The following is a 23,364-nucleotide window of genomic DNA, read 5'->3' as shown; positions in this document are numbered from 1 at the left end:
AATCAACATTGAACTGAATTGTCTTCAGTAAAGCTGCTTTTCAGCAGAATCAAATTTGAAATAGAATTGTTCAACATTAACTCCGTGTTCATCACCGTGAAGACAAATGTTGCTGTTAAGTCACGATCCGAAACCATATGAATATTCAAGGCAAAAATGTTCATTCCAAAAGGGCTTTATTGATGTTTGGGTGTTTAATTCCTGTAAAATCATAGGTCAAAGTGTGTGTGTGTGTGTGTGTGGTCATGCCGTCTCGTCCTCTTCCTCTCTCTTCATCTCCTCGATCAGCCTCTTCCTCTCTTCAGCTTGTCTCAGTCGCATCAGCACCACACTCTCGTAGTCACGCTCGTTACGTAGACAATTCTGAGAAACACACACACACACACGACATTTACATGCAGACAATTTTCAGGTTAAAGGTCAGGTTAAGGTCACTATTCGGGTTTCTGAAACATTAGGAATAACCCGTTTACATGCGTTTCTCCTGTATACATTAAGACGCAATATGCATCATTGGGATTGGATAATATATAATATATTAGTTTCACCTTTTAAGTTAAATTACTGAAATAAACGAACTTTTCCACCATATTCTAATTTTGAGTTTCACCTGTATACGATAGACATCAAATTTATTTAATTTATTTTAATAGTACGAAGTTGAAACCCATCCATCCTCGAAACATCATTCATTTTTGGCCTAAATATTATAGCCATCAATCAATACTGACTAAAATGCCTAAATAATTACATTCCTAAGTAAATTTAAATCTAAATAAATTTCCAAGTGAAATACGTAAAAATATGTAATTTCTAAATTAAAAAAAATAGCGAGCCAAAATATGTCATACTGAGAAGAATCCTCCCAGCGCTGGAGTGTGTGTGTGTGTGTGTGTGTGTAAACTCAGACGAGCAGAGAGATGAAGAGAGAGTGATTCTGCAGGGTTAGGAGCATCTGGAAGAGATGACTGGGGTCTCTCGCATCAACCACAGGAGAGAGAGAGAGAGAGAGAGAGAGAGACCGAGGGGAAGCACGAACGCCATTATCATTCCAGCTCCATGAGCTCAGGCCTCGTCTCCCACCTAACCACCAAATATCACGCAAGCTCAATTAAATACATAAACAACTGCTGCATCTTCAGCAAACTCAACCAGGAGAGGAAGAAGAGGCATCACTTCACACACACACACACACACGCCGTCGAGGCCCAGATCTGCAGAACGAACACTAACGGTCACGCCGTTTAGAACGTTACAAAGATTCTATTTCAAATCAATGCTGTTCTTTTAGAACGTTCACAGATCAAACACACACACACACACACACACACGCACGCATCACCAGTTCCACAAAAGCAGAATCCGCATCTTAGAATGATTTGGTCACAAGAATAAAATTAATTTCTACAGTATATTCACATAGAAAACATATGTTTTGAATTGGAATATTATTTCACTGTTTTTACTGTATTTTTGATCATAAAACGAAATTATGTTTTCTAAAACATTAAAGAATCGTACTGACCTCAAACTGCAGTGTATTCTATTTCAGTGTTAGACTATTGTGTATTTTTTAATAAAACATGGATCCTGAAGCAAAGCCAGTTGATGAATGATGTCGGAATGACTGTACGGTTTATGTTTTGCATCATGCATTTCATAAAGTGTTGATGAGGAACAGCAAGTTTGCCATGAAATACAACCCAGGTCACACAAGAACTGTTACTTTACTATTATTTCAATTCTATTCAAGTATTATTTCTTTTTTTTTTCTATTTTCATTTAGTTCTAGTGTTCACCAGTTAGTGAAAGAGCCCGAGTGCACACGTTTGTCTGACCAAACTCACTCGCCAACACCTCCCGAACTCCTGACCGGCGCGTCCCAGCATGCAGCGCGTGTGTGTGGTTCCTGCAGGATACTGCGGTGTGTGTGTGTGTGTGTGTCGGCACGCAGAGACTCGTACAACACGACGGGACCAAACCACAGAGTGTAAACACACCAGTGACATCAGCGGCTGGTGATGATGTCAGCGCTCGTCTCGACATCACGTCTTCAGCGAAACTCTCTCTCTGTGTGTGTGTGTGTGTGTGAATGTTTCACTGTGAGACCAGATGAATTGCATCTGGAATTTGACAATTTGTCTCGTCTTTTAATTTTTTTTTTTTTTTAAATAGCATCACTAAAACATTCTTGGAAATTGTTTAACCAAGTGTTATTAGTTTCATTGTGATGTTATTATAGTTTTTTTTATTAATATTTCAAAATGTATTTCCGTTTACCCAAATATATTCAAATATAATTTTTATATATATATATTTTTTAAATTATATTTTTTTTCAAATATGTTTTCATATTAGTTTTAGTAACGTTTTAGTATTTTAGTGGTGTTTTTATCATTTTTAATAGTTTTGTAAATATGTCCATGTAGTTTTCATTCATTTTTCTTTAAAAAAAAGTTTTTTTTAAAAAAGTTACTTTTTTTAGTTTAACCTTGTTTACAAAAAAAAAAAAAAAAAAAAAAAAAAAAAATCACACTCACACTTTTAAGAATGCTAGCTGTAGATAACGGGATGATGACAAGCAGAACATCGCTCAGATCTCTGCACACGTGGCTATTCTCAAGCGCGCTCGGGAACGAGTGCTGAAACCCTGAGCTTTAGAGGAGACGTCATTCATCCTGGGCCATATCTGTTATCACACACACGTCAGACGCGAGGCTTAAAACTGCGGATAACACAAGCAGATCTAGAGAAATGAAGCGGTAATGAAGAACAGATCAAATGAGAACAGAGACCATCTGAATCACCAGTCAGATTAAAGACAGATTACAGATATAAAAGGTGTGTGTTTTTTGACTTAAGTGTGTCAAACACTGCCATGATTTTCCATGTAATTGTCTGTTGCAGACAAAAGTAGTTAAGAAATTTTTATGAGCTCATATTATGTGAGAAATATGTAAAATGAAGAAAATACAAAAATAAAATATAGTATAAAGACATGAATGAATGAATACATAAATATTGCAGCAATAAGTAATAGAAATAGTAATAAAATATTAAAATAAATTATGTGCCACGAAATAACTTCAAAGTATTGTAAAACAAAATAGAAAATATATAAATTAATTAAATATAGTATAAATAGATAAAACAAAGAATGATGTGGAAAAGAAATAGTAAATAATACTAAAAAAAATAATAAGGCAGAAAAGAACTTTCTATATAAAATACTTTCAAGTATTTTAAAGTAAAATAAAAATAATGAAAAAAAGAAGAAGATATTATTAATAAATAATGTAATTAAATAAAATATAGAAAAAATAAGTTACATTTATTTTACAGGACTATTTGAGTTAATTTAAATAAATAAATAAAATATGATTTAAAAAATGTGGAAAAAATAGTAAATAAAAATTCTAAAAAATAATGTGGCAAAAGAGATATTTAAAGTATTGTAAAATAAAATATAAAATAAAATAAATACATAAAAAAAATAAGAATAAGTAAATAAATAAATATTGCCAGACTATTTTAAGCGAATTAACAAAAAAAGTTAAAAGGTGATTAAAAATTGTAATGGGGCACAAAAGAGTGACTTTACGGCAACTTCCTGTTCAGTGTTAAAGAATAAAACCTCGCCCAGAACACCTGGCCACACAATACAGACGAACGGCTAAAGCAGATAAAGCCGTTTGGACACACTACGGGTGTTGTGGATCACCACGTCGAGCTTTGAGCTCGTAAAACAGCCTTTTACACACAGATTTTGATGTAACAAATGCATTAGTGTCAGCAAGAAATAAACAAGACAACGTTTAACTAACTTCAACTGAGCTGAAAGAGGTTGTGTGTGTGTGTGTGTGCTTTTAGAGCTGCGATTACTCCAAATCATGCCAGTGTTAAAGAGCAGAAACACCAGCCAACAACACAGATGCTTTGAAATATCCAATATATAATGTATAATCACAGTGATTTGGGAAGTAAACCCTCATTAAGCGAGCAGCTGATGCGAGCGGTATAACATCAGAGGCATTTAGTAAAGAATGGCACACACACCCTTTATTATCCATTAAAAACGTGTTGCTTTTACAGTAAAGCTGGCACTGGTGTGAGTTATGCCATCTGAGATCATTAATGTGCAATATTGCTCTGAAACTCCAAACAAAACATCCCTGATTTAATAATCGCATCATATCAGGAGGTGCCAGCAGACGTAAAACACACACACACACACACACACACACACACACAGCCAAGCTAAACTTGATAGAAAACTGACAACAAAAATACATTATTGTTCTTGATGATGCTTAAATATATATAATAATATATATACATATAATAATGCACTAAATACAGTTTTATTTAAAATATATTTTTATACTTTTCTTCAGCATTAAAGTGATTAAAAGTGACAGTAAAGGCATTTATAATGTTACAAAAGATTATTTTAGGATCTTCTATTAATCAAAGAAAATCTGGGAAAAACAAATGCATCATTTTCTACAAAAATGTAAAACTGTTTTCAACATTGATAATAATCATAAATGTGTCATGTTCATCAGATCCTCATATTAGTGTGATTTCTGAAGGATTATGTGACACTGAAGACTGGAGTTTCTATGTGTTTAATAAATTAAACACATAGAAAACCGTTATTTTACATTGTAATAATATTTCAGAATTTTTCCTGTATTTTTGATCACATAAATTGAGCTTTGACCACAGGAATAAATTACACTTTACTATACTGTATATTCACTTAAAAAACCGTTATTTTACATTGTAATAATATTTCACTATTTTTCCTGTATTTTTGATCAAATAAATTCAGCCTTGATCACAGGAATAAATTACACTTTACTATATATTCACTTAGAAAACTGTTATTTTACATTGTAATAATATTTCACAATTTTTACTGTATTTTTGTTCACATAAATTGAGCTTTGACCACAGGAATAAATTACACTTTACTATATATTCACTTAGAAAACTGTTATTTTACATTGTAATAATATTTCACTATTTTTCCTGTATTTTTGATCAAATAAATTCAGCCTTGATCACAGGAATAAATTACACTTTACTATATATTCACTTAGAAAACTGTTATTTTACATTGTAATAATATTTCACTATTTTTCCTGTATTTTTGATCATATAAATTGAGCTTTGACCACAGGAATAAATTACACTTTACTATATATTCACTTAGAAAACTATTATTTTACATTGTAATAATATTTCACTATTTTTCCTGTATTTTTGATCAAATAAATTCAGCCTTGATCACAGGAAAACATTACACTTTACTATATATTCACTTAGAAAACTGTTATTTTACATTGTAATAATATTTCATAATTTTTACTGTATTTTTGATCACATAAATTGAGCTTTGACCACAGGAATAAATTACACTTTACTATATATTCACTTAGAAAACTATTATTTTACATTGTAATAATATTTCACCATTTTTCCTGTATTTTTGTTCACATAAATTGAGCTTTGACCACAGGAATAAATTACACTTTACTATATATTCACTTAGAAAACTATTATTTTACATTGTAATAATATTTCACTATTTTTCCTGTATTTTTGATCAAATAAATTCAGCCTTGATCACAGGAATAAATTACACTTTACTATATATTCACTTAGAAAACTGTTATTTTACATTGTAATAATATTTCATAATTTTTACTGTATTTTTGATCACATAAATTGAGCTTTGACCACAGGAATAAATTACACTTTACTATATATTCACTTAGAAAACTGTTATTTTACATTGTAATAATATTTCACTATTTTTCCTGTATTTTTGATCAAATAAATTCAGCCTTGATCACAGGAATAAATTACACTTTACTATATATTCACTTAGAACCCCGTTATTTTACATTGTAATAATATTTCACCATTTTTCCTGTATTTTTGTTCACATAAATTGAGCTTTGACCACAGGAATAAATTACACTTTACTATATATTCACTTAGAAAACTGTTATTTTACATTGTAATAATATTTCACTATTTTTCCTGTATTTTTGATCAAATAAATTTAGCCTTGATCACAGGAATAAATTACACTTTACTATATATTCACTTAGAACCCCGTTATTTTACATTGTAATAATATTTCACAATTTTTACTGTATTTTTGATCACATAAATTCAGCTTTGATCACAGGAATAAATTACACTTTACTATATATTCACTTAGAAACCCGTTATTTTACATTGTAATAATATTTCACTATTTTTCCTGTATTTTTGATCATGCTGAGCAGAAGAGACTTCTTTCAAAAGCATTATAAAGACACCACAGAAAGCGCCTGAAGTTTAAGAGAGCGTTGAGCAGGTGATCCTCCATCAGAATCGCGTATAAGATCGTTTAGTTGAGCGATTAAGAGTGAAAACAGAAGATAATGAGACAAAAGCACTTGCAGGAAACATTTCCCCCAAAAAACATCTTGTACAAGAACAAGTCTGTACAAAAACACAACCGCAGAAACCCGAGTCTGGATCCAGCTCAACAATCTAAGCCTTTCAAACAGAAGGCCAAAGCAATCAAGCAAACTCCAGGAACACTGAGATGTGTTTGCATGAGAGAGAGGAGCGAGAGTTCACTGGATAAAGGTTCTGATGAAGAGCTGATGTTTGGTTTATGTGAATGATCAGACGAAGCAGAGGACGGAAGGGCGGCGCTTTGTTTATTGGACGTGTTTGAAAGGAGTCTGACGGAAAGCAAGCATGAAGAAACCCCAGCGCTCGAATCTGGCGTCCATCCGGGATCCAGACGGCACGGGGAACATCTGATGATGTTTGGAGGAGGAAACACTCTGTCCAAGGCACTTTCGCAATGAAGAAACTGAAGATTTAATAACTGGAGGAAGCAAGCATATATCTTGTTTGGGGTTGTTGTACATCAAGTGTAATAAACTGGTCAGAGTCTGTGGCTGATGTTGGAGCGTTTGCCAGTGATTGTGTAGATATGATTGTCTTTACACATGCAGACAGGGCCAACAGGTTTTAACCGCTGATAACGAGGAACAAATACTCTCTGGGTTTAGTTTGAGAGTTTGTGAAGACCTTGTTATGGAAGATTTCAAAGCTATGGCATGATCTAATGGGGGAGAAATGTTGATGTTTTGACATTACATTTATTTTTTTTTATTTTTTTTTTTTTTTAAATAAATAAAAAAATAATTATTTATTAAACACTAAATATTTTTTATTTAAAATTAAATACAATTTTATAATTAAAAAAAATATATATTAATAAATAAAAATTAAAAACTATATATATGGGAAATAACGTTGAGAATTAGCCTCGGCTAAAATGTTGTAGTCTGAAACAAGAGCTAATGTACCGTATTCAAATAAACTGAATAAATAGTTATAACAATATTAATTAATGTACAAAATTTAATAAATGAAGAAGACAAGACAACTCAAGAAAGCCTGTCCAAAAATATAATTTTCCTTATAAATTATTACTACTAAATAAAATCCTATTATTATAGATTATCATTTTCATTATCTCTCCTTGGATTAAATCAATATTTATTCAATTAATTGATGTATTTATACACTTGGATCTTCCACAGACTGGAAACTGAGTGAATCATTAACATGAGATCTCCGATTTCCTTCCTAAAAGCATAACAGACTCTCTTGCCCTTTCCATAAAACATAAACCGTGTTTAATTTGGGCTAAAAACAAGAAATGCCAACAGTAATAGTGTTATTTATGCATAAATGCAATCGTTCACAGTAAACACTTCCAAGTAAATGAATAATTGCAATAATATAATTAATGCCAATAACCTTTTTTTTATATAATAAAACACATTAGTGCAATGCCATTGTGGTGCAGAGTTGTAAAACTTCTTTAAAACTGGTATGATAAAGTGTATCACATGTCATTTCTTTATCAAAGATGCAGATATGGCCCTTTTATTTCCAATAATGCAATGAGGTTTTAAATGCATTGGTTTGAACGAAATATCCTAGAGCTCACCTGTATATTTTGCTATAAAACAAGGGTAATAATAACCAATTTCAGATTTACCCACCAATAAAATACGTAATTTCAATAAAACAAGGTCATTACACAGGTTGGTCAGATCATGACTTGCAATTTAACGGGCGATTCATATCCAGAATAGGTAATAATGTGCTTTATAGACCACATTAAGTGTCAAACCAAAAATGATTCAGACACCAGATATAAGTTTTGATGTTAGTGTTTGCAGGACACTTTAGTAAATGAGGAGAACAAAATAAAGTACACTGTGACATATTACACCCACATATTCTTCATAAAATGTAAAATTAATCAACATTTCGGAACAAAATGTTTTGTGAAATTGTTTTCTGTAAGTGCTTATGCTCAACTGAATAACATGAAGCATTGCCTGGTCACTGGTTGAGCTAAACTGGTATTATCTAATTGTGTAGTTAAAGGAGTAGTTCACTTTAAAAAAAAAACTTTTGCTGATAATTTACTCACCCCCATGTCAACCAAGATGTCCATGTCTTTCTTTCTTCAGTCGAAAAGAAATTAAGGTTTTTGATGAAAACATTCCAGGATTTTCTCCATATAATGGACTTCAATGGGGACCAAACGGTTCAAGGTCCAAAAGAGAGTTTCAGTACAGCTTCAAAGGACTTTAAACAATTCCAGACGATGAATAAGGGTCTTATCAAGGACCATTCGAGTCATGACTCGAAAAAAGATTCGTTCATTTTGATGAACGAGTTCGAACAGGAGAGTCACTAACGCGCATCAGAACAGAGCAAGGCGAGCATTTAAGCATATAAAACGTAAACTTTTTTACTTATTTTTGAAATGAGCGATCGTTTCGCATGATAAGACCCTTATTCATCGTCTGGAATCGTTTAAAGCCCTTTGAAGCTGCACTGAAACTCTCATTTGGACCTTGAACCGTTTGGACCCCATTGAAGTCCATTATATGGATATATGTTTTCATCAAAAACCTTAATTTCTTTTCGACTGAAGAAAGAAAGACATGGACATCTTGGATGACATGGGGGCGAGTAAATTATCAGCAAAAGTTTTTTTAAAGTGAACTACTCCTTTAAATTTAAAAGCTGACAGATATTCAACATAATTCATGTGTGAGAGTCGAACGGACAAAACCAGTCAAATATCCACTGAGTTCGTCATATTTTAAACTATAGCGATTAAAGTGATAATGTGAGAAATGAATAGTTTCCTGTAGTAGAAAGCGGGAATCTCAGATCTTCACTGCGAAAACAACAACAAGTCTTGCCTCGACTTGACTCGGAATCAGGAGACAAAAGAAACGGGTTTCATTTAGGCTTTGATGTGTGTGTGTACGGTCATGGGAATGCAAGCAGAACTTGTGTAACGCTGGTCCGCCTGTACACACACGTCCCAGAGAGAGAGCTTTAGTGAATCCTACAGGAACCAGAACAATGACACAGAGATCAGTGATGAGCGAAGCCTCTACGACACGAAACCAGCGTCGCCCGTCCCAGATTTCAGAAGAGTGACATGACACTCAGGTGATTACGTCTCCAGGTGTGACACACACACACACACACACACACACAGGTTTAGCTGAGAGGAGGGTGGAGACGAGCTCGCTCTATCTCTGGACTTTAACACTTGTGATCTACGAAGGACTCTGTACTCTTCAAATCAAGACTAAACACACATCTTTAGGAGTCACCAGCTCTTGTGTTACGGTAAGAGACACTTCCACTGTTCACACATCGCTGTGATGGTAATATCAATGAAACGTGATTAATTATGGTTTTTGAGGCTGGATATTCACAGAGAATCGTTTAATAGGCTAACAAGTCTCGTCATGTTAACAGAAACAAGGTTTGTAGGCTTCAGATGTGGGCACACCTTTACACGCACGGCGCCAACTAGAAGATCAATAATAAAACATCATGTTCAAGGGTCGCAACACTGGCTAAAACAAACAATTGTTGGAGGTTAAAAGAAAGAAAAGCAAAATGTTGCCGTTTGGTGACTTTAACAACACGAGAAAAGGCCCAAAAATCAGCCTTTTCTTATAAATTATCACTTTCACCTTCGATTAAATCAATATTTATTCAATTAATTTATGTATTTGAACATCTAAAGGACTAAAAACTGATTGAATCTTCCTAAAAGCAAAACAAAAGATTCATATCTTTTACCGTGTTCAAATGTGTCTGAAAAGAAGAAACGCTAATGCGAATTAGAGCCAGACCGATATATCGGCATTTTCCAAAATATCGGTATCGGCAGTAATAATAGCCGATAAATGAATATTTAAAAAATAAAATAAAAACGGGCGAAACACACTTTAATCATCTCTCCTTGGCCTGTTATATTGAAAATGTATGTTTTACAATTTGCAGTATGATAAATTATGGCTCATCATAGACTAGCTAACCACAAAGCTAGCTAACGCCACTATCGTCAGTGGAAGACCGCTAACGTTAACATTAATGAGCTTGGAAACCACAATAAACTTTTTCTGCCTAAATAAAGTAATGATTACTGTATTTTTTACTAGCATATCTGTAGTTACAGTCAAGTTATACTTGCGAGGAGTGAACATTTAGACATTAGAGAAAAAGTATCAAACGTATCTTAAAAGTTAGCTTTTCTTTTACACGTGTGTGAAATCCAACAATATTTAATAAAAATAAAAAAATATCGGCCGATATATCGGAATATCGGATTTTAAAACCCAAAAATATTTGTATCGGTATTGGTCTTCAAAATCCTTTATCGCTCGGGCTCTAATGCTAATCAGTTTAATATTTATGCTATTATATCACAGCAAGGACAAACAGATGCAATAATATAATTGATGTCAGTATAAAAACAGCATTTTTGATTCAACGACTCTCATATGGCAACATTCACATTTGCTTGAATTAAATTAATGAACACACTGTAAAAAAAATATTTTCATGGTTTTTAATCACAACATTTTTTCTTTTATCAAATCAACTTTAATTTATGTAGTTCAGATAACATAATATTTTGAGTTTTAATTTTGGTGATTAAATTAATCTCCTTCATTGAATGAATAAAATTAAGGCAACTTAGGTTACTTATTTTTTTTAAGTTAAACCAACAATATTTTTTTTTTTTACAGTGAATCTTGGAGATATGTTGGTGGTTTGTTTGCCAGTCAGACAGGTTGTTTTGGGGATTTATTAGTTAAATTCTTCAAAATTGTGCATTTCCTTTCCAAACATTGGCTTCTCCTCCTCGCTCTCGTTGCATGTTTGAGAAGGTATGCCGTTATGTCCGCGCTCGCCGTCTCCCGCTGCTACTAAAGTGCCGATAAAACCTTTATTGGCCAACAAAACATGTTTTCTGTAGTGCCATACAAATTTAAAGAGTTGCGAGTCACGAAAACTGATCTAATGTGCGAACCGCAAAACAGGGCCGAGAACGCCAACTGGAGTAAACCGCTTCCTATGTGCATTATCACAACAAATGGGACTTATTACTCTTTATTACAAACTAATTTAACCAGTTCTGAGTCACAGAGAACGCAGGTCGACATTACACACGGATTTGTGCAATTATTATAATAGGAGTAAATGTGACTGCATTCCTTTCCCAGAGAAGAATCACGAGTCATTTATCGTGCGTGAGGACGAAACTATGAAAACTGTAACTAATCTCCATCAAATACTGATTCAAGTGAACATCTACATCAGGGATTGTAACATGTGCTTGATGAGATGCTTTACACCCTTGCAACACATTTCATATACATACTGTATATATTAAACATTGGACATATTTCTACATTATACAAACAAATTCTTGGTCAATATGTGCACTTTTTCTCATTGTTTAAGCTGATTGTCAGGGGAAATAGATCTAAATATAGTCAAATGTGCTATTTGTTTTGGAACTAGACATTCATTTTAACTTTTTAAAAAGGCCACGATTAAAATGGGAAACAATAAGACACCAGAAATCCTACATTGGTTCATGCGCATCTTTGTTTACAGTAATAGCGTCACAACCAGTCGCCAGGAGAAGCAAACCGTCCACAATGAAAGTGAAAATGTCATAATAATAATAATTAATAATCACAAGAGCATCACAGCCAATCAGAACATATCTGAATTGATCAATGAGATTTTTTAATACTGTGTATTTATATATATATATACACATACATACATATATATATAGGGCTGTCAAACGATTAATCGCATCCAAAATAAAAGTTTGTGTTTACATAATATATGTGGGTACACTGTGTATAATTATTTTGTATATATATATATATATATATAAACACAGATGCATGTATATATAAGAAAAAAATATTATTTATATATAAAATATTTATATTTATATATAATATAAATTATATATAAATCTATATACAGTATATGGAAATATTTCTTAAATATATACAAGCATGTGTGTGTATTTATATATATAAACTAATTATACACAGTGCACCCACATATATTATGTAAACACAAACTTTTATTTTGGATGCGATTAATGTGATTAATCGCATCCAAAAGAAAAGTTTGTACATATATGCATATATATATATATATATATATATATATATATATATATATATATGAGTGTGCGTGTGTGTGGCGACATTTAATTGATCAAAAATGCAGTAAAAACTGTAATAATATGAATTATGACAATTTAAAAAGAACTCTTCTTATATAAAATACAGTAAAAACTGAAATGTTTTTTTACAATTCAGAATATCTGTTCTCTATGTGAATATATATTAAACTGTAATTTATTCCTGTGATCAAGTCAATCATTACTCCAGTCTTCAGTGTCACATGACCCTTCAGAAATCACTCTAATATGAGGATCTGATGATCAACAAACACTTATGATTATTATCAGCGTTCATATTTTGTTGTAGAAACCATTCTAAATGTTATTTTTCAGGATTCTTTGATGAATAGAAAGTTGTAAATAAACGTCTAAACTGTGACTTTTGATGAATAAATCTATTTGCTGTTTCAGGATGCGTTTAAATCAGTTTCGCTCTGTTTCAGGATCCAGATTTCCCACATGTTGAGATGCCGCTGAGGACGTCGCTGCACCGCAGACCCGGCTCTGGGAGATGGAGGTTATCGAGGTTATCGAGCCGAAAGGAGGTCGTGTCGATGAACATGATCAGTCTTCCTCTGGCTGACTTCCGCCATCTCTCCCACATCGGCGTGGACGGACACACGGAGAGCTTCGGAGACCTGTCGTTCCTGAAGGAGGGCCGGAGTCTCCTGCTCCAGAGCTCCAGGAGCGAGCAGAACCTGTTCCTCACCAGCGACCCGCCTCCGAAGCCGCCCCGCATCAGCCTGGACGAGGATCCGGTCCGGGAATACGGGCTGGGAACCAGATCCGGGAACCCGGTCCGCAGGCAGAAGTGCAGCTCGCTCCCCCTGCTGGACGTCGAGGAAGAGGAGGACGAGTGTGTGGAGGCGGGAGGCATCATCAGGAGTCCTGCTCGAGGAAGCCTGAGTTCGGGACGAGATTCAACACAAACAAACCCGGAGGAAACGCAGAGAGGCGAACCGGAGGAACCGGATATGACCGACGCCGCGTTCACATTCAGTCTGGATCTGGGACCGTCGATACTGGACTCTGTGCTGCAGGTGATGGAGAAAGTCCAGCTATAGCTGTGTGTGTGTGTGTGTGTGTGTGTGAGACTGGATCTTGGACTCTCAATTGGACTTTGTGCTGAAAGTGATGGAGAAAGTCCAGCTATACCTGTGAACTCTTGCCGCCTGACGTAAAACCGATCAACATCTAAACTTCGTATCACTCAACGAAGCAATTCCTCTTGGAAATGTACGATTAGTTTCAGAATGTACCTTTTTTTAAAGGGTACATATCATGCTTTTAAATCATTAATTTTTACATATAAATCATAGCGTTGTGGTCTATATAAAGCATAACTGCAATGCTTGGGTCTGAAGTCCTCATTATTATAGCTCCACAAGCCCCTTTTCTGATGTGTGTCTGTGAGCGACCCGTTTCAAAGCGGCCCCTTTAAATAAAAAGGAGATGCGTCTTTCCCCGCCCGCTCTCCAGGTCCATGAGTTCACGGTCGGTTCAACTCCCCACGTTCGGCCATTACTGTAGTTTGATTAGAGATTTACGATTATATACGATACCTTTTTAGTCACTCGTTAATAAAATGTCAACAACAGAAGACTTGTCCATCAAGCCTTACATATTCCAGCCAGAGCGAGCGAGTCGATAAAGACGACGACGAACCTGCAGATCAACCTCTTCATCATATGGATATATTGGTATGTGAGTTAACTGTTTTGTGTTATTAGTGAAAGTTGACTATTTCTCTTGTTAAAACAAGCACACTGACAAGATAAATGACTACGGTCTAATCTTACTGTATTGATAATATGATACGTTTAGAAAAGCAGCTAAAACTCAAGAACAATAATACTGCAGACGTGTAACGTTACTTCAAAACAAAAACAAAGAAAAAGGTACTGCTAAACCATGACCACCATGTGTTTTAAGAAAGTAAAGTACTTTATTTTTATTAACGATATTTACAGCTTATGGAAATGCTCTGTTCGTCGTCTCCAAAGATAGAGGAATTGACCTCTCATTCAGACGAAGTCGATCGGCAAACCCTTCGTTGCTGAAGGTTGTTGAAGTGGGAATCCTTGAAGTGCTTCAGGTCACTAACGTACATCCAACAACCGAACATTTTAACTTGCCCTCTCGTAACTTCTGCATCATTGAGCTCGGACTACAAAATCGGAGCGAGAAATAATAATGGCGGATTGCTCGAAGTGTTGGGCCGGTAGTCGATGTCCTTATTTGTCAGTTCCGCTGCAAATATGGTGACGCTGTAGTTCAAAAAACGTCATAGAGAACAGAAAAATCTGAACAGGTTGAAAAATATGACCAAAACAGAATATAAAGATATAAACGAATCACCTGAAGAGAATAATTTCATCTTTTCTGTACTTATAAACACTCCAAATATACAACAAAATGCATTTAAGGGCTAAAAAAGTGGATTTTGCATGATATGTCTCCTTTAAAGAACCATTCTCCTGGGAATGAAGTGTGTATTGTGTGCCGCTGTGTGACGGAGGTGACGTCCACTGTCTCGTTCATGTGTGCTGAAGTCTGGCTAATCATTACACAGATTTGATATCAGCACTTCAAACTGAGATTTCCTCGCTCTGATCAGCGCATGTTTAAAACATTGTGAGATTATTTCCTTCTGTCTGCACTGGAATGGTTAAAGCGCTGTATTATTATTAAAAGTCAAACCTGTGAGGTCAGTTCAGCCACAACGGGCCAACTAACTATTAATATAGTGATGATATTTACACATCACCACTGGAGGGAAACAACAGTAATTTCTAAATAAAATAATGTTTTAATAAAAACGTATGTATGTATTTATTTGTGTACATATGTTAATATGCATATTAAATATATATACTAAAAAAATAAGTCCCCCACAGAATGCAATAAAATCAGTCCATGTATGATGTAGGCTAAAATAGAACTGAATATTTACAATCAGAAATGTTAGAATATTACAAAAATATTACTATTAATTACAGGTCTGATGAGTCGACTCCTGTTGGCTCATCTAAGCACAAATTAGGCTTTAAAACGATTGATGAACACAAATGGCAGTGAGAGAGAGAGAGAGAGAGAGAGAGAGAGAGAGAGAGAGACAGAGTTACATGTCCAAACTGTTGCTATTTCTGTGGCAAAAGCAGTGTGTGAGGGAATGTGATACTTCCACATGTGTGAGGATTAAACACTGCCAGCTAAACTAACACACACACACACACACACACACACACACACACACACACACACACACACACACACTCGCTCGTCTGCTGGGAATCATGCCTGATACACAGGTAACATATATCTTGAAAGTAACATGACACCCTTGCCTCATTTAGTATGAATATGCAAATGAGCCCCGCCTCCACTCACTCACGATCACACTTTGATCTGATTGGTTACAAGGTGGTTTGTGACGTCAGAAACCGTGTTTTTGAGACTGTCTTTGGTTCACTGCAGTTTTAAGGAGGAAATACTCAGCAATGCTGTCCACTTATCAACGCACACACGGTGTGTGTTAAAGCAGATTAAAAACCCATATAAACAACATTAAAAACTGGAGTTTCACCACAGGGCGACTTTAAGAGCTTTTACTCTTATTGACCGTAAATAATTAAATGGTTATTTCACCACTAGCAAAATGACTTTTCAGCTACATATTCAAAAGAAAAGCGAATAATATTTTTTAAATCCGTGCTGCCCGACTAGAGAAAACTGGTAAGAAAATTGGTAAGAAAACTTCAATACCCATAATGCACTGGGAATGATGCTGTCCAAGGCCACTCCCACCAGTCTGCTATGGAAATGTGTAATAAAATAAGTTTATTTCAGTTTTTTTCAGTGAACTTTTAGTTTATTCTAAGTAACTAAAATGTTTTTATGGTCTTGGTTTTAGTTTTGGGGGGAGCGCTAATAAGCTCTGTTGCTTCGGCTCTCTCCTTTTGAGCAGAATGGTTACTGCTCAAATAAAAATAAATAAAATAGTTAACGATAATAACCCAGTTTCTTCACATCATTGTTTCGGCCAAGAATTGGTTCAAAATACACAACATGGATAAAAAAAAGTTTGTCCTAAGGCTATTGCTCAAAAATTCATGAATAACTTTGATGAAAGTTTTCGATCCACTTCAAATGTTGACTATTGTATATATCTAGCAGAAATATGTTATAGATAGAAATATGTTACAGACATACATATTCTATAAAAAATATGAAAATTTGTATTGAGATTTATCGGCAAATATATCGGTTATCGGCTTTAAAATATAAAAAAAAAATTATTGGTTATCGGTATCGGCCAAAATATTCATATTGGTGAATAATAAAAAAATAAAAATATATAAATTTGTATTTAAGATTTATCGGCAAATATATCGGTTATCGGCTTTAAAATATAAAAAAACTATTGGTGATCGGTCAAAATATTTGTATTGGTGAATATAAAATAATAATAATGAAAATGTATAAAATATAAAAATAATATACACGTATATCATCATAATACCATCATATGAAGCCTACGCACACACAACAAGCACAGCGCACAACACTGCTCTGGGTGTGCGGTAAGTTCTGTCATGAAATATACGTAATAAAAGCAACCAATCAGGTTGTGAATGTATCTTTATGCCTTTAGGTTCGGTGTTAAATTGTGAATTTGAACTGTATCTAGCAGAAATACGTTCAGAAAAGAGTTCAAGAATAACATGCATTTTTATTGCACGGGAACTGGATGTACTTTCAAAATATGAGTTGTACTTTGTTAATAAATGCTAGGACATACAAAGCTCAATCAATCAAAGCGAAAGAAAAATAAACCTCAAGGATTTGAAAGGCATGAGGAATATTTCTCCGTTCACGTCAGGATTGAGATCCTCGTTCTCTTATTATTGACATTAAAACAATGGGCATCGTCCAATAAGTCGTATTCCTGAGCTTTAGCCGACTTCTCAGAAGCATAACGCACGCTATGAGCTGTTCATCATCAAAACCAGCCCGCTCCCAGCAGAAACACAGCGTACTCCTTCACACACTACAACACGACGAGAGAAATCCTCTCACTATCGCATCTGGAAGCACTTACACCCCGAGTATCAGAAGAGTATCATGAGAAATATAAACAACGGGCTTTAATGTATTGTTTTGACAACTCCAGCATTCCTTTCATTATCATAATTACGTCTGACAGTGTCTTCAAACGCTACTGAACACACACACACACACACACTTCAGGTCAATCTGACACCGCTGATGAAACACTGGCTTCTGTCAGAATGTATTATTAGTTTGAAATACTCACGATATCTCACAGATTCGTAGTAATTCAAGGACAGACTCATTAAATGAACTGCTAAACGGTTGACACTGAAAGCCACAATGACAACAGAACCGCTGGGATATGATTTATGCCGTGAAGCATATTAATAATAGTAATTCGTAGTATTTTGGAGTATTATGTTTGTAAGAATTTTCACACTGCCTTTAACCCTGAGCTAAAGCCTTTTTACTCTAAAGCGAATATTCAGCCGCTTTTAATTGCGGATTAAATAACATTATTTAACACGACTGTAAATGAGAACTTTATAATTGTGTGTTTGGGTCGTGGCTTTTAATAGTGAGACTTTTGTTTTTGTATATTTTTTTTATTTTATTTATTTATTTATTTATTTAACAGGGACCATACAGTCAAACATAGTCACAATACAGAGCCTGTAACTGATGCGCAGCATATAGAGTTTATAGCTAATGCTAATTTGCAACTCCTGTCCCTGGTTGGGCATTTCTAAATACATTATAAAAAAAAAAAAAAAATACATACAAATATAAAACAATCCCATTTCTTCAAACACACACACACACAACCAGAAAAGTAACAATTGTTAAAAATGGTTACAGTTTTGGTTTGCCTTTAGCCACAATTTAATCCTTGAAGTCGTATATTCAGGCTCTCAAAAATTATAAAAATTTGGATTTAGATTTATCGGCCAATATATCCGTTATCGGCTTTAAAATATATAAAAAATGATCGGTTATCGGTATCGGCCAAAATATTCATATTGGTGCATCCCTAACGTAAACGAACCAAAAACAGGAAATGATGTCACAAGAAAAGGGCAGAGTGCTCAAGAATGCCTGTTTTTTAGTCAATGTTTTGACTCCTTTACACATTTTTAAGCTCTTCATGAGTTTCAGCTGAACAAAATACCATCATATGAAGCCTACGCACACACAACGAGCGCATTTAACACAGCGCACAACACTGTTCTGGGTGTGCGGTAAGTTCTGTCATGAAATATACGTAATAAAAGCAAATCAGGTTGTGAACATATATTTACGCTTTTAGGTTCGGTGTTAAATTGTGTACTTGAATGCTAAGTGCCCCAGGACTAAATGTTTGGTAACACTTTACAATTAGGTTCATTAGTTAATGTATTAACCACTCTAAAAAATGCTGGGTTGTTTTACAATTGGGTTACATTATTGGGTTGCTATTGGGTTACATTTTCAACCCAATGTTTGAGTTTGTCTATATTTGACCCCAAATTGGGTTGAAATAACCCAGCATTTTTTTAGTGTAACATGAACTAACAATGAGCAATACATTTGTTACAGTATTTAATAATCTTTGTTAATGTCAGCTAATAAAAATACAGCTGTTTATTGTTTGTTCATGTTAGTTCATTATCTAATGTTCACAAATACAACCTTTGCTTTTAATAACATACACTCTAAACAATGCTGGGTTGTTTGTTTAACCCAAAATTGGGTCAAATATGGACAAACCCAAATGTTGGGTCAAAAATGTAATTTAAAATTTTAACCCAATTTCAACTTTCACTTTCAACCGTACATTTTTTTATTACATTTTTAAACCAACATTTGGGTTTGAAATCAAAGTAATACTCCCAGGCACTCGAATTGTGTTTACAAAAGTTAAAAAGCCTTTATTAGATCATGGCTTTTGTCTATGGCATTTGGGTTTGTCCATATTTGACCTAAATTTGGGTTGAAATAACCCAGCATTTTTTTAGAGTGTATTAGTAAATGTTGAAATTACACTCTAAAAAATGCTGGGTTGTTTTAACCCAACTTTGGGTCAAATATGGACTAACCCAGCCGTTGGGTTAAATTTTTACATTACATTTTTAACCCAACATTTCGGGTTTGTCCATATTTGACCCAAAATTGGGTTAAAACAACCCAGCATTTTTTAGAGTGTAATATTACGGTAACTCAGATTATTAAATGCTGAAGAAAAATTGTTCTTTCTTAGTTCATGAAGTTGACTAATTGTAAAGTGATACCGTTTTTTTTACCGTTGGTTATTTTTCCTGACCAAACGAACCGAACTACAAGTGCACTCTAAAAATTGCTGGGTTGTTTTAACCCAACTTTGGGTCAAATATGGACAAACCCCAACGTTGGGTTAAAAAAATGTAACCCAATGGCTGAGTTTGTCCATATTTGACCCAAAGTTGGGTTAAAACAACCAAGTAATTTTTAGATTGTGTGAACGCACACGCCAAGTAAAAATGTTACTTTAAGAACGGTTCTTTGGGGAACCAAAATGGTTCTTCTGTTGGCGAAAAAAACATCATTTTTAAGAGTGTAGCAGAAAAACTGAAGAATCCCATCATAAATGCATGAAGATTAAACTAATAATATCCCTCCTCATCTAAAACTAACACAGGTCAGCTTCCCCATCCAGCACTGAGATCCCACTGGCCTTCCCAGAAATCCCTCTGTCAGGGGAACGAGAACAAACCTGCGGCTGCCAAGAGCCAAACACGACCCGCAAATGAATTTATTTTGGGCAAGAATGAACGTTTCAGTCAAGGTCTACAGATATGGCTGAAAAAGGAAAACTCCCAGAAATAGTCGATCCATCTGGTTCATGTTGTGTCTGGCAGGAACGCTGATGCATGTGACAGCAAAGAAAAACAGACGTTTCTCAGACACACTGAGTTTGCACTTTTATCTCGCTGAAACAACACGCGTCGATCAGCGAGAGAGAGAGATCGCCGTGATTTACGAGCAAATGTGCTGGGAAGAGCGTTTACGCAACGATCCTCGCGTCTACCAATGCAAACTGACATGTTTAATCCCAAACGGACAAGAGGAGGGAAGCTACTGGGAACCAATCTATTAGTTTCTACACGTTTACTTGTAAAGAACGTCGAGTGCTTTTAGTGCAGCCAGTGTTTTGAGTGTGTGATAACCCTAAATTGTCCATTTCTGCTGCGGTATGAGAAGTACAAACATAGTGCACACTCCAAAAAACCTCTTATTATCACTCATTTATTATTTCACAGTCCAGGAAGTTTCACAACCTTCATATATCACGCAAACCCTGCGAGTTTATCACTGCTCTGAGACACCGACCCCAAGAACTACAGACGTGAAACTAAATCCAATCCAAATAATGTAGATTTATTGTCAGAGCCGTGTGGAGGGAACGATTAAACGCAGACGCTCTGCAGAAAACTCAACCGGAGAAAGTCTTGCTCTGGCTTACACATATACATTCACATATTGATTATGAAAATGGTTAGGAATCAATGATTAATCTAAAGAAAATCATGGTCGATTTATTATCACATTAACAATATTTCCAAAAAAAAAAAAAATTGGACTTTAAAGTACAAAAGGATTTCATTTCAGGGCTGCTAATGGCAATATATATATATATATATATGAAGAGTTCAGATGCAAAAGCCTCTAAGTGCCATTTGAAATTTTCTTCTTTAATGATGATTTTTATCAAACTTGTATATTTAAGTTCAGTAATTTCACTTAAATAACATGCCATTTAAGTGAAATTACTGAACTTAAATATACAAGTTTGATAAAAATCATCATTTTAGAAGAAAATTTCAAATGGCATTTAGAGGCTTTTGCATCTGAACTCTTCATATATACATATATGTGTGTGTGTGTGTGTGTGTGTGTGTGTGTGTGTGTGTGTGTGTGTGTGTGTGTGTGTGTGTGTGTGCAAATCACAAACTCAAACGAGTTACACCAGTGTTCAAATGTTTGATGTTAGTCAGATTTTTGAAAAAAAATTCTCTTTTGCTCACCAATTGATCAAATAATACAGTAAAAACAGTGAAATACTATTACAATTTAAAATATGCGAATGCATTGTAGGATGTCATTTATTCCTGTGATCAAAGCTGAATTTATGTGATCAAATTACAGTAAAAACTGAAATATTTTTTACAATTCAGAATAACTGTTTTCTATAACAGGGTCATTTAGAAAGTGGTCTGTGGCAAAACACAGTCAAAAGCCAATAAATCCTAAAGGAAAAGTCAGAACTTCACAAAAAAAAAATGATAAGCATATGTGTCCTAAACATGGTTGGGAAGCATGCAAAGTTTGAAGATCGGACCATAGGTGGCGCTATAACCATCAAAAAGGTCTCATTGTTATTAGGTTTTCAAGCTTGAAACTACGGTAAATCATACTGGAACATGGTAAATAATAAAAATCACACTGGTAAATCAAGCTAAAACATGGTCTACTCCATAATCTCAGTGGTTAAATGCTTGCTACATAAAACTTAAAGGAGTATGGATTATGTTAGGATTATGTTTTTAATAATGTTTTTGGGCCAGCTAGTTTCAATAACATAACTCCTACGTAGGAGTGAGACAGCTCTCAGATTTAATCTTAATTTGTGTCCCGAAGATGATGAAAGTCTTACGGGGTTGAACAACATGAGGGAAAGTAGACAGAGTTTACATTTTTACTTTAAGGAAAAAGTCATATTCGCATGATATGTCCCCTTTAAACGAGGCTGTGATGTTTGCGCAGGATCTCGTGCCAGTCACACATTACACACGCCTCTGCGTCTGAGGGTCAGATCTTAATGAGTGTCGCGCTGGGGGTCCAGAGAGCGGCTCGCGTGCCTGCGCTCCAACTCAAACAAACCCAGCCAAGGCATTATTCAGGAGCCCCCAGCATGCAGTGCACAGGCTAAACCTGTACGTTTACATACTTCCATCTGACGGAGAGATGAAATATGTTATTTAGATTGAATGCCAAAGCCATGGGAATCATCTGGAACGCTGCGGTCACATTATACTTTTGTTAAACTCTACACGCACAGAAGCACAATGCCCACGTTATGAAAACGATTCCAGCTCGCATGGATGCGACTAAAAAATCTGTATGATGAACTTTTAAGGCCAGAGAAGTAAATTGGTGTAATGAAAGACTACACTGCGCACATATATGAAGAGTTCAGATGCAAAAGCCTCTAAGTGCCATTTGAAATTTTCTTCTTTAATGATGATTTTTATCAAGCTTGTATATTTAAGTTCAGTGATTTCACTTAAATTACAATGATGATTATGTATTAATTGTTATTTAAGTGAAATTACTGAACTTAAATATACAAGCTTGATAAAAATCATCATTCTAGAAGAAAATTTCAAATGGCATTTAGAGGCTTTTGCATCTGAACTCTTCATATATTCACACACACGCATATCTATAGACTATAGACGTGATACGCATGTGCACGCCTTCACAGATTCACATATTTGAAGTTTACACAGAGATTATAATCTTTACCTTTCAAGAGTTTGCGTTCTTGAGCACCATTATGAACACATTAATGATCTTTACAACAGAAGTGAATCAATCTTTATCTGGACAATAACTTTATTCTAGAGCTGTTACTGTAATCTCCTGTTGAGATAACTCTA

At 34.7% G+C, this 23,364-nt stretch overlaps 2 protein-coding genes across 2 annotated transcripts in view; one reads left to right on the top strand and one right to left on the bottom strand.

The window, feature by feature from the left end:
* Positions 1-159: 159 nt before the first annotated feature.
* dnajc17 (DnaJ heat shock protein family (Hsp40) member C17) overlaps positions 160-23,364 on the bottom strand; it is a 42,932-nt gene continuing 19,727 nt past the window's right edge. The window contains exon 11 of the mRNA XM_039663083.2: positions 160-363. Within this exon, the coding sequence (XP_039519017.1) occupies positions 244-363 (120 nt within the window). The 3' untranslated portion in view covers positions 160-243. The remainder of the gene's footprint in view (positions 364-23,364) is intronic.
* On the top strand, positions 9,666-13,789 carry LOC120473303 (cdc42 effector protein 3). The gene is made up of 2 exons (XM_039663084.2): positions 9,666-9,750; positions 13,078-13,789. The coding sequence occupies exon 2, from the start codon at positions 13,102-13,104 to the stop codon at positions 13,696-13,698; it is 597 nt and encodes a 198-aa protein (XP_039519018.2). The 5' UTR covers positions 9,666-9,750; positions 13,078-13,101; the 3' UTR covers positions 13,699-13,789.

The sequence above is a fragment of the Pimephales promelas genome, chromosome 15, assembly GCF_988280905.1.
Source record: "Pimephales promelas chromosome 15, fPimPro1.hap1.1, whole genome shotgun sequence".
Taxonomy (NCBI): Eukaryota; Metazoa; Chordata; class Actinopteri; order Cypriniformes; family Leuciscidae; genus Pimephales; species Pimephales promelas.
The sequence above is the reverse complement of the archived record's forward strand: the minus strand, read 5'-3'. Positions and strand labels throughout refer to the sequence as shown.